The 12,337-nt window shown below is 41.3% G+C and overlaps 1 protein-coding gene across 2 annotated transcripts in view; it reads right to left on the reverse strand.

Annotated features, from left to right (window-relative positions):
• chd5 (chromodomain helicase DNA binding protein 5) overlaps positions 1-12,337 on the reverse strand; it is a 92,417-nt gene that overhangs the window by 16,933 nt on the left and 63,147 nt on the right. Inside the window, exons 25-30 of one of the 2 annotated variants that reach the window (XM_088339081.1) lie at positions 10,964-11,138; positions 9,559-9,624; positions 8,064-8,152; positions 5,903-6,036; positions 2,734-2,878; positions 1,325-1,484 (exon numbers count right to left, since the gene is read on the reverse strand). In XM_088339081.1, the coding sequence (XP_088195207.1) occupies positions 1,325-1,484; positions 2,734-2,878; positions 5,903-6,036; positions 8,064-8,152; positions 9,559-9,624; positions 10,964-11,138 (769 nt within the window). Of the gene's footprint in view, positions 1-1,324; positions 1,485-2,733; positions 2,879-5,902; positions 6,037-8,063; positions 8,153-9,558; positions 9,646-10,963; positions 11,139-12,337 lie in introns of both variants that reach the window. The other variant, XM_088339080.1, reaches the window with a different exon arrangement.

Raw genomic sequence — 12,337 nt, forward strand, 5'->3', positions numbered from 1 at the left:
CCGATCTCGGCCAACGAGATCTCGTTACTTCGAGATGACGTCATTGTTGTGGTTGTTGTCGTCAATTTAACGTGAAAATCAACACAAAGCTGGTCATTTCTTCAGTCTCAGTAATAAGTCGAAACATAATGCAGAAAGAGATAACAACGGCAATAATTCAGGTACGAAAAAACGGCGGAGAAATTCTTAGGAAGATCCCTAGGAAAACACGAGAGGCTAAGAAAACACGTGTGTTGAAGCGAACGACTCGATGAAAGAAAATAAACAAAATAATACTCCTAAGCAAGATAAGGACTTTTCTGCCAAAATGGACTTAATTTTATTCCTGGTTACGATATAAGGAGGATGATAATGGATTGGACCTTGAGAAGGCATTACAACTGTGGTGGGACAGCAAACCACAAAGAATATATGAACTGAAAAATCTAAAGTGATAACTGCTTTGTAGTACGAATTAACCGTGATGATTAAAAATGCATGAATATATAGACTAACATTTCGGCAATATTATTTTGTATAATGTACAATATTACTGTGAACTGAAAAATCTTGAAGTCATAACTGATTTGTATTACCAACAAACTGTATTGATTAAAACTCCAGCGTCATGCTTGTGAAGAACCGATTAAAACTGAATGAATATATAGATTTATATTATATATTTGTCGCCGATTTACAATTTCAACCTCGATAAGACTAAATTTTGGGGACCCATAGATCTCTGTTGGGACCCATAGATTTTTCAGCATGCGAGTCTCCGGGACCCATCACTTTTCACAGCTCAAATGAACACTGTATATATATATATATATATATATATATATATATATATATATATATACTAAAATATGTGATTAATTACAGTTCTGTATCTTACAACCAACTCAATAAGCCCCCCAAAATGTTAATATTATGCGACAAAAGATATCAGGAAAAAAAAAGAAATGGATATCTTGTGAAAGAATTGTAAGAACAAACAACCTTTGCAATAGTACATGAGTCAATTCATTCAAAAGTGACAAATAATTTTGCATTGCCGGAAACTCAGCAAAATGTAACGTGATGTCAAGTTTTGGAGATGTTTGATAACGAATTATCTCGCCACACTTGGGATTATGGTTGCTCACTGTTGTTTCAAGCGTTGCTCACCGACTTTGTGTGAGCGCTCAGACCCGTAAGGAAAATGACAGGGAACATTGGTCCTGAGAGGGACTTAGCAGTGACAATGGAATATAGAGGAGAATTGATGACACACACAATAGCGAAAAATCCATAAAACAATGCATTTTCAAAGAAAACAAAGCAAAGAAGAGTGTTTTGCTACCTTGCGGGTTGGGGGTCCCTGGCTGCGTAGCGACCGGGCTGGCCTGCAGGGGTGTGTTGGGGTCTGAGGAGATACTCTCCGTCAGTTTCTTCAACTCCATGCCGATGGGGATCAAATCCGGCGAGCTGAGCTTTCCGTTGACGTGTTCGAACTCTTGCACCTAACATCCGCGTTCGCCGAACATCATCCACGCTCGGTTAAGATTCAACTTTAGTGAACCGATATGCACACTCAATACGTTGTCTAGCACGCAGGTGTGAAACAGGCGGCCCGTGGGCCACATCAGGCCCGCTAAGGGATGGAATCCGGCCCGCGAGACAACACTCAGAGAAGCACAAGAGAAAAACAAGCTGCAGGTTGAAATAGGTCAACTTGATGTTGCCAAAGCCAGGTTCCTCTCACAAAGACACTGTACTTGAATCTATTTCTCTCTCTCTCTCTCTCTTTGGCACCCCTTTTCTCCCACTCTCTGTCTCTTTCACTCTCTGTGTCTGTCTCTCGCTCTCTCTCTCTCTCTTTCCCACACCTTTTCTCCAACTCTGTCTCTTTCACTCTCTGTCTCTCTCGCTCTCTCTCTCTCTCTTTTCCACCCCTTTTCTCCCACTCTGTCTCTTTCACTCTCTGTCTCTCTCTCTCTCTCTCTCTCTCTTTTCCACCCCTTTTCTCCCACTCTGTCTCTTTCACTCTCTGTGGCTCTCTCTCTTTCACTCTCTGTGGCTCTCTCTCGCGCTCTCTCTCTCTCTCTCTCTTTTCCCCACCTTTTCTCCCACTCTGTCTCTTTCACTCTCTGTCTCTCTCTGTCTCTCCCTCTCACTTTTCCACCCCTTTTCTCCCACTCTGTCTCTTTCACTCTCTGTCTCTCTCTCTCTCTCTCTCTCTCTCTCACTTTTCCACCCCTTTTCTCCCACTCTCTGTCTCTTTCATTCTCTGCGTCTCTCTTTTTCTGTTCCTTTGTTCTCTCTGTCTCTTTCTCTCTCTTTCTTTTTAACTTCTTTTGTTTTAACTTCCCTTTTTCCTTTTCTCTCTTTTCTCTTTCTCTCTTCCTACCCTTTACGCTTTCTTTTGTCTTTTCTCTCCTTCAGTCTTTCTATTTCTCTTTGGATTTCTTTCTTCCGCTCCCATTCTTTTCCCCCTCTTTCTCTTTTCTTTATTTGTCCCACCCTCTCTCCTTTTCCTCCCTCTTTCTCTTTTATTTATCTCCCTGTCTTTCTCTTTAATCTACTAGTCCGGCCCCCGACAGAACGTTTGTTCTATCGTGTGGCCCCCGACTTAAAATCAGTTTGACACCCCTGGTCTAGCACAAATCATTGTAATAACATGATTAAATATTTTGTTTATCATACTATGTGAAATGTTTGGCCTAATTTGCGAGGATGAGAGAGAAAAAGCAAGTATGAGTTTGCAATGACCTTTTTCCTGACCAGCGACATGACACCGATCCTGGTAAGAACATGTTGCCGTGACAGTCCTTCTCTGGGGACGCCGTCCGCAAAGGTCTCAGCCCCGTCGGCCCCGGGCTCGCACAAGTGTCTCATGAACAGAGACACGTAAGCCCTAGAGGAGTCACCGGGGGAAAACAAAGTTTGAGATCGTGAAAAAGTTGTATCAAGTTCATTTTCTATACCGTAAATTCCAGACTACAAGCCGCTACTTTTTTACCAAACTTTCAACCCTGCGGCTTATTCAGTGATGCGGCCAATTTATGTCATTTTTCTAACGGCCGCCAGCGGCGCTCGAGTACAAAAGGTAAGATTTAGACTGCTGGAATATATGCGCCGAGGAAGACTGCAACTTCACTAAAACTGGCCCCATGCGAAAGGCAACTTTTTCGCAAGTCTGCAATTCTCGGCATAACACCCGCTGCGTGGGACGACGTCTATACGACAAAGTTTCTTTCCGACACTGAGGAAGACGACTTTGATGGCTTCAGTCCTCAGGAGGAAGATGAGGGCGGTTTACCGTGATTTTTACAAGTACGGTATGTTTTTTTTAACACACCTGTTTACTGTGTTGCGAGCGTGTTGCTAGCGTGTTGCTACCATTAACTGCCCGGATGAAAGTTATATTATTATTATTAAAGCTTTGAAAACTCTCTCGGTGTACCGTCTTTCTTTGTAAATATGTGTAACCATGTATAATATGTATTTGCAACTGTATATTTATGTAATGTATTTATTTGTATTTATTTTGGACACTTGTTCTGATATGTTTTGGACGGGCGAATTAAAAAGAAGGGGCGTAGCAAACGCGGGCTGACGGGAAGTGGGGACCGGTAATAATAATAATAATTTCCTTTGCATTGTCATTCTTTGTAACAATGTACACAGAACGAAATGTCAATATACCTGACCCGTTGTAGCGAGTCGATGCAGCCGCAGCCAACAGAGGGCGCCGCCATTATACCAATTAGGTATGTCTCGGCCGAGGCGCGAACCAGCGACCTCCCAGTCTCAAAGCGGGCACACTACCATCTAGGCTACTGAGCTGGTAAGGTGAGTGTTTGTGGACACGGCGGACAATAGTGGATTTTTATTTTTCCCACCCTTACCTTTGGAAATATACACTTTTTTCTTTGGATTACAACGGCACCTGAACTCTGCCGGTCTGCATCAAACCTTAAGTACGGGTATCATTTTTCGTAAATTTTGCCGGCTGTGATTTTTGGACTCTGTACTTAAAGTCGGGTTAGGGTTAATTTTGTGTTTGTGTTACATGTTTTATTGTGGGCGTATGCGGCTTCTAAACAGGTGCGGCTTGTGTAAGTACAAAATCGGTTTTCTTCTTAAAATGTGGTGGGTGCGTCTTATAATCAGGTGCGCTCTATAGTCCGGAATTTACGGTAATTAGAATCTGGCAAGCATGACAATCATCATCATTACTCTGTGATTCTGATATTCTTATGACCGGGGTGCATTGTCTGAGGTGTCTTTAAACCCTTGAAATTAGAATGTTTAACAGACCTCCAATATGGATTGACACAATTTTGCAAAGATGAGTGGGCCAACATTCCTCCACAGCATTGTTAAAGACATTTATTTTAAACATTTGATTCTGTTATCTCTGCCAGTTGGCCCAACTTGCAGTTAAGTTCAGGGGACTATTCATTTTTCACATAGGGCCGGATAGGATTTTGACATGATTGCCGAAGTGAAGACACCTGTGGCAATCATATGGCGCGCCAGAGCGCGCTCTCCGATTGGCTGACGTTCTCTTCTTAAGCGGTCAGCGTCCAGACAAGGACGTCCGATCGTACTCCTGTGTTCCTGTGTGTTTCGCCAGATTAGCAAGTACCAAAGACTACTCTCCTGTTTTGATTCCCGCCTTCGGTTCCGACCTGTTTCTGCCCCGCGTTGACGAGCGACTCTCCTGCCCTGGCCATCGACCTGCTCGCTAAGACGGATTGATTCTGCCTACCTGTCACGGGACTGCCGTCCGTCCGATCGCTGCGAACCTTCAGCTCCCGCTTCACGAGCGACCTGCTCCCCACAATCAACGATCGCTGGATCGTGGGGGCCAGCTTACATCTCCTTTCAAATAAAACTAAGAAACTAACGCAATTGGGTTCCCGTCTCCGTTCCTGGTTCCTGACAGGATTTGATGTTTTCTGTGCTTTCATCAATGAAACAACATTTTAAAACTGAATTTTGTAATTCCTTGCGTTGTCCCTGTGTGATATTAAAATTAGTTTGATGATCTGAAACCTTTGGAGTGATAAATATGCAAAAAACACAGAAAGCAAATACTTTTTCACGGCACCGTATATACAAGGTAATGCTTTGAAGCTGGCCTAGGTTGATAAAATAGTGTCATTAAAAACAGTGCATTCTAACAATAGTACATTAACATTTAACAGGAACAAAAATGACAAAATAATTTGATAAAAATGATATGAGAATCAATTTTTCAATGCAACTGGCAGTCTTGTGCGCTTGTTTAGGATTGTGATAGCCCTGGGAAAGAAATTGTCTCTGAGGCTGTTAGTTCCCATTTGAAAGGGACCTATAGCACCTACCAGTGGGCAACAGGTCAAGGAGGTGGTGGCCAGGGTGAGAAGAGTCCATTATAATTTATTGATGGCTTTGTTTCAGTATCGCAAGCTGGTAAATAATAGCAATACAGTGGAACCTCGGTTCTCGACCATCATCCGTTCCAGAACCCTGTTCGAAAACCGATTTGTTCGATCACCAAAATCATTTTTCCCATTAAAAATAATGTAAATCGTTTTAATCCGTTCCAACACCCTGAATGTTTACCTTGAATGTGTAACGTAAACATAAAGCCAACCTAGAATTTCTCGGAATTTTTGGTCGGACTCCGATTTGTTCGAACTGAGAGGCTTTCGAAAACCGAGGTTCCACTGTATTATTCATCTTTTATCTTCATTCACAATTTCTATAAGAAGATGTAAGTATAGACTGCATGTAATATTAAACATTTTACTTATACAATATAGAAACAAATCTTATGAATACATAAGATAAGATGTACTCTGCACCTGTAGAACATATGAATTTTTTTTAAAACAATAACTAATTCTAGTCAAATGCAGGAAAAAAGAAAAAAAGAGAGGAGTGTCACCTAAACTCGCGCTCACTCTTCCCTCTCAGGTCTCGCACGATCCAGTGGGAAGTGAAGGCATCCTGGGGGGGCATTCCCCAACGCATTATTGCGTTCAGGAATGCCTTCCTCTGACGGGCGTTGAAGCCCAGCACCTGAAGAGCAATAAGTACAATTTAGTACACAGTACTAGTTATATCCTATTTTATACGCTGTTTTATTCCACTTATACGCAAAATACGTGTCCTAAGTTTGACCTCAGCCTTGAATGCAGCATTTTATAAGGATGTTGTAAAACGCCTGTGCTTTGGAATGTTTTCTTTGGTTTCAGTCTGTGCAAATAACAATGACTTATCACCTCGCCAGGGGGGTTAGAATGTGTGTGTCGTGCCCCATTCTGTCCGGAGGGCGATGACCTATCACCCTTCTCCCAAGCTTCAAAGGACGATTGGGAAATTTGCAACAACACGGCGCGGACCAATCAGCCAGAGGCTTGATCATGGGGCGTGAACATTTCATCGCCATGTGTCATAAAAGTGGGCAGCCCCCGTCGTCTCCTGCACACGATTGTAAAATTGGCACAGGCAGAGACCTGATTTGTTCAACTATTTGATTCTGCTAATAATCAGCAACTCAGTACTCAACTCAGGTAATGGATAAATTAATATGTGGACTTTATTCGGCGCTCAGATGTTTTTGCATTTTCTATTTTGTTGACTTTTTTAGATTTTTTTAGATTTATTTTTTTTATTCATTTTAGTTTTTGTGTTTTTCGGTGTTATGTGATTCCTATAAAAATGTGAAGAGTTTTTTTTTTATTCTTTTATCCTTTTTTCCCCTTTTGTTATTGTAGTTTTTTCTTTTGTTTCTGTATTTTTTTTTCATTTTTGATTTTTTTTCTCTATTCTCTCCCTTTTTTAACTCATTCCGTGTACAATCTTCCATAATAATTGGTAATGTATGGATTAAAGCAACAAAAACAACCTGAAGAGACGTTTGGGATCTTTTCAACTGAATCGAATACTGCTCAAAAATATTAAAATTCTTTGACATGCAACTTCTTGTTAAAGTAACATAAATAGTTACTTTCCCCTTGTAACTAGTAGCTTTTACTAAAGAGTAATTCCATTACTAAGTCAGTTACTTTATGGTAGAAGTAGTGAGTAACTATAACTCATTACTTTTAAAAAGTAAACTACCAAACACTGAGCTAACACATGCCACAGGAGGCAATTTTTAATATCAATAATTGTTCCTAAAAATGAATTATTAATAAACTAGTTTCAGTATAAATAAATAAGGAATGTTTTGAGTCTAACTCACTAGGGATGTGTGATACAGTTTTAGTCTTATACAGAAACCAGTACTCAACTCAGGTAATGGATACTAATATTAAAGGGACAGTGTGTGATGTCTCTGTGTAGTGCAAATGAAAACGAGTGCTAAAGAGCACAAGGAGAATACAAACTATGGAGACTCAAAGTGACAAAACCACAGAACTTTTCTTCTCACTTTTTGCCCAGTCTTTCACAAGGTTTTTTTTTTTTTTTTTTTTTTTGGGGGGGTACCCTGAGCGGCAAGATGGTGGACAATTATGCCAGCTTCCTCTCGGTGAGCCACATGATATGTAAAATAAATACAACTTTCACAGCCTAGGAATATTTTTAAAAAATCACGTTTATATGATAGTTCATCTTTTTTTTGCTTTATTATCCAAATCAGTATTTGTTTTGTGAATGAGGTTACCACTAATATTAGATATTACTATGTTTAATTATTTCAATTTTGTATATATTTTTGGTAGATATCTCAGTAAATAAAAAATTAAAAAGTGGTACATGTTTTTGTTTTTTGTTTTTTTCATTTGTAGCATTTTCTAGATCTCATCAGTTTTTTTTTTTGCTTTATTATCCAAATCAAATCAGTATTTTGGGGGGAAAGAGGTTTGGTTTACCACTAGGAGACTCTTAATAATATAAAATGTGATTTTAGTGTTCAATTGGCTCTCAAAACTAAAATAAAACTAGGAATCAAATATATTGCAGATATTACTATGTTTAATTATTTCAATTTGTATATATTTTTGGTAGATATCTGAATAGATAAAAAAATAAAAAATGGTACATGTTTTTTTTTTTTTTTTTTTCATTTGTAGCATTTTCTCAATCTGCTCAGGTTTTACCTCGATGCTGCCTCCGACTCTGGCCAGCAGGGGGGGCAAAGGCTTGTCTTTATCGTTCCTCAGATGGCGGCGAGAGTGACGACGCCCACCTTCAGAAAAATCAAAAGCGAATCACATCTCATCTCTGTTCTTTGAGTCATGCAAATGCTTGCCTGGAACCTCACTATAGTATTCACGAATCCATGGAATGGAATAGAATGGCCTTTATGATCATGATACAAAGGTACAAGGCTTATTTTTTGAGTGCAAAAGTGACATGAAGGTAAAAACATAAAGATGTGTAAAAAGACTTTAAAAATGTAAAAAAAAACATCTGAATGATACATTGTGTGTGAATTCATGTTTCTTTCCTGAGGAGTTGTGCACGTAAGCAACATTCAGAGAGGCAGCAGGATAGAACCATTGCACACAGCCATTATGCTCATGGACATTGTTGATGGGAGTTCAGGGTGGTAATGGTGCTTGGGAAGAAACTCGTTCTCATTCTTTTGGTTTTTGTTATGAATAACTATTATTATTATTATTATTATTATTATTATTATTGATCGAGAGAGAGAGAGAGAAAGAGAGGGTGAAAAGCAAAAGAGAGAGAGAGAGAGTGAAAATCGAGAGAGTGAGAGAGCAAAACGCTACAGCGAGAGAAAGGGAGAGAAAAACAAGAGAAAAGTGAGAGTGAGAGAGAGAGAGAGAGAGAGAGAGAGAATAGCGCGCGAGAGCGAGAGAGAGAGACAGAGAGGGTGAAAAGCAAAAGAGAGAGAGAAAGAGAGCGAGAAAGAGAGCGAGAGAGAGAAAGCGAGAACGCAAAGCAAGAAAGAGAGGGAGAGAAAAGCAAGAGAAAGAAAAGTGAAGGAGAGAGAGAGAGATAGAGAGAGAGAGAAGAAAGAGGAAAGCAAGAGAGAGTAAAGCGAGAGAGACAGAGAAAACGAGAGGTAGAAAGAGAGGGAGAGAAAAGCAAGAGAGAGAGAAGTGAAGGAGAGAGAGATATATATATATATATATAGAGAGAGAGAGGAAAGCAAGAGAGAGTAGAGCAAGAGAGATAGAGAAAATGAGAGGGAGAAAGAGAGGGAGAGAAAAGCAAGAGAGAGAGAGAAGTGAAGGAGAGAGAGAGAGAGAGAGAGAGAGAGAGAAAGAGAGAGAGAGAGAGAGAGAGAAAGGAATACAGCGTTTGTGACAGGCACCTGGTTTTGGCAACTTCAAGTGGACATATTCCACTTGAATATGTCCACTTGCGCTTCCCTCACCGTTGTCTCACCGCAGGCCCGCTATGGGATTGAATCCGGCCCGCGGGCCCCCTGTCTGACACCCCTGGTTTATATATTGCTTTCCAAATTATTAAGAGCATGCAGGTTATTTTAATCTTACTGTGCCTTAGCAAAAACGAACCTCACTGCGTTTCACTGATAGAGGGTATACCCAGAAACTCCCGAATGAGAGGAATGTAGATGGTCGTTGACTTCTTATAAGGAGGTCGCAAAGGAAAAGAGGAGCATACCTTCCGGCCTCTCCTCGAAGTCTTCGTCCTCGTCCTCGGACCCCACCGAGTACTCCGACTGGTTGTCTGAAACATCGTCCTGCCATTCTGAGCACCACACATCAAAGAGACAACACAGTACATCGCTTCCGTCGGAAGCCACCTGACTCGCTAGCCGGCGAAGCGAGCGTTAATCGGAGGGGAAGTGGAGAGAGAGTGCTCTGCCCCCAAAAAAGTTCAACCTTTGCTGCTGGCTGAGCATTGATAGAATAGAATAGAATAGAATAGAATATACCTTTATTGTCATTGTTAGAAAATGGGTTAACATATTGTGACAACGAAATTGGGCATGACACTCCAGTTTTACACATTCACAGTAAGGTATGAGCCAGAAGATAAAGGAACAGAGAAGATAAGGTGGGATAAGGCTATAGTTATAATTTACATGGTATTTATGATTTTTGCTGGGGACGCATCGTCTCAAATCAACGTGCGTCCCCGGGACGCAACTTTTAGGACACCAAATTGTCATTATTACCCGATTACATTTTTTTTTTAAACAGAGATTTACCGCACTCCAAACTTTTCGTCAGGCAGATCCGCCATTGTTGTTTTGGTCTCGCGGTTCCAGTTTTCGTCCGCACGCCGATCTCGAGTTGTGTGGTGACAAGTCCGTCTCTTTTTAGAGAACCGGCTTTTTTGGCTCAACTCATTCAAGAGAGCCGGCTCTCCAACGGCTCACTTGTTTTGATACATTATATTACAAATGATGATGTTGTATAAAGAAGATAAGAAAAAAAAAAGAAAAGGAAAAAAAGACAGGTTTGTGGTTATCCCTTTAACCGGGATATCACCAACAATAATTTGATGCAGAAAATGAATTCATAATTTGATGTTTAAAATGGAATGAATATATAGATTTTTATCATATATTTGTCACCGATTTACAATATTTACTTTAGAAACTTATTCTGATGTGTTTTGTACGAGCAAATGAGAAAGAAGGGGCGAGGCAAACGCGGGCTGACGGGAAGTGGAGTAAAGGTGAGACCTGTTTGTGGACGCGGCCGACAATAGTGGATACATATTTTTCCCACCCTTACCTTTGGAAATATACACTTTTTTCCTTGGATTACTTTCAACGGGCACCTGGACTCAGCAGGTCTGCATTAAATCTTAAGTACCGGTATCATTTTCCGTTCATTTTGCCGGCTGTGTTTTTTTGGACAGTATCCGGTATGGGTTAATTTCGTGTTTCTATTGCGTTTTTTAAATGTGGGCGCATGCGGCTAATATACGGGTGCGGCTTGTGTATGTACAATATCAGTTTTCCTCCCGAAACGTGGTGGGTGCGGCTTATAATCAGGTGCGCTCTATAGTCCAGAATTTACGGTAGATAAAATGTTAGTGCTGCCTTGCTGCCTACCTTGGTCTTCCTGGGTGGTGTCGTTGTAGTTGACTTGTTTGCGTATGCGCTTGCCCTTGCCCAAGTTGCGGGCCAGATCCTCCTGCTGCTGCTCGTAGTGGTGGCGCAGGAGCTTCTCCCAGTAATCCGGGTCCACGTTTTCTTCTTGCTTGATGATCTCGCGCTCTACTTCCTCCTGTCGATGCACAAACCTTCAGGTCAATCACAGAACTGGACTTTTTGCAATGTCCATCTAAAACGCAGGGTGACTCTAACTCTTAACTCTTAACTTTTATCATGCCTTAATAACATTCTCAGTACAGAATTAAGATCATTCCTTTGGGGTGATATACTTTCCTATTAGGTAGGATCTTGACACCTTTTTCGAAAACAGCGTTTTTCAGAAGAATCACAAAATGTGTGAAAATGCATTATAAAAGTTGACACAAAGCAATCTATCCATTTTGATTTGTATTGCACTTAATCATCAACCAAAATCCATGATGAATGACTGCATACAAATATAATCAACAAAAGTAAATAAGCACATGAATAATGTCATGATTTGCCTATTGGCCTCACCTGTGCTCGCTCGTTTGGCTTCAGCTGCTGCTCGTTACGTGAATGGTTCCCCTTCTATATAAACTTAGTACTCTCATTCACTCCTGGTCAGTCCGTCAGCGAACCTCTGCACTTGCAAGGCAAGCATTTTTTGACTCTGGCTCCCGTTTTGTTCCCGACCTGTCCTGTATCCTGATCCTGTATCCTGATTCTGTTTCCTGTATCGATCCCCGATCCAAGCTCCGTTCTCCTGTACCGGTTACCCGTAACCTGATTCTGTTACCTGTATCGATCCCTGATCCGAGCTGTGTTCTCTTGTCCCCGCTACCCGTATCCTGATTCTGTTTCTGGTATCAATCCCTGATCCAAGCTCCGTTCTCCTGTTCCGGTTACACGTAACCTGATTCTGTTACCTGTATCGATCCCTGATCCGAGCTCCGTTCTCCTGTACCGGTTACACGTAACCTGATTCTGTTACCTGTATCGATCCCTGATCCGAGCTCCGTTCTCCTGTCCCGGCTACCCGTGTCCTGATTCTGTTCCTGGTATCAATCCCTGATCCAAGCTCTGTTCTCCTGTCCCGGTTACCCGTAACCTGATTCTGTTTCCAGTATTGATCCCCGATCCAAGCTCCGTACTCCTGTCCCGGCTACCCGTGTCCTGATTCTGTTCCTGGTATCAATCCCTGATCCAAGCTCCGTTCTCCTGTCCCGGTTACCTGTAACCTGATTCTGTTTCCTGTATCGATCCCCGATTCAAGCTCCGTACTCCTGTGCCAGCTACTTGTATCCTGATTCTGTTTCCTGTATCGATCCCTTAATAAAGCATTGTGTG

The sequence above is a fragment of the Urocampus carinirostris genome, chromosome 6 (genome assembly GCF_059441175.1).
Source record: "Urocampus carinirostris isolate Australia breed hairy pipefish chromosome 6, RoL_Ucar_1.0, whole genome shotgun sequence".
Classification (NCBI taxonomy): domain Eukaryota; kingdom Metazoa; phylum Chordata; class Actinopteri; order Syngnathiformes; family Syngnathidae; genus Urocampus; species Urocampus carinirostris.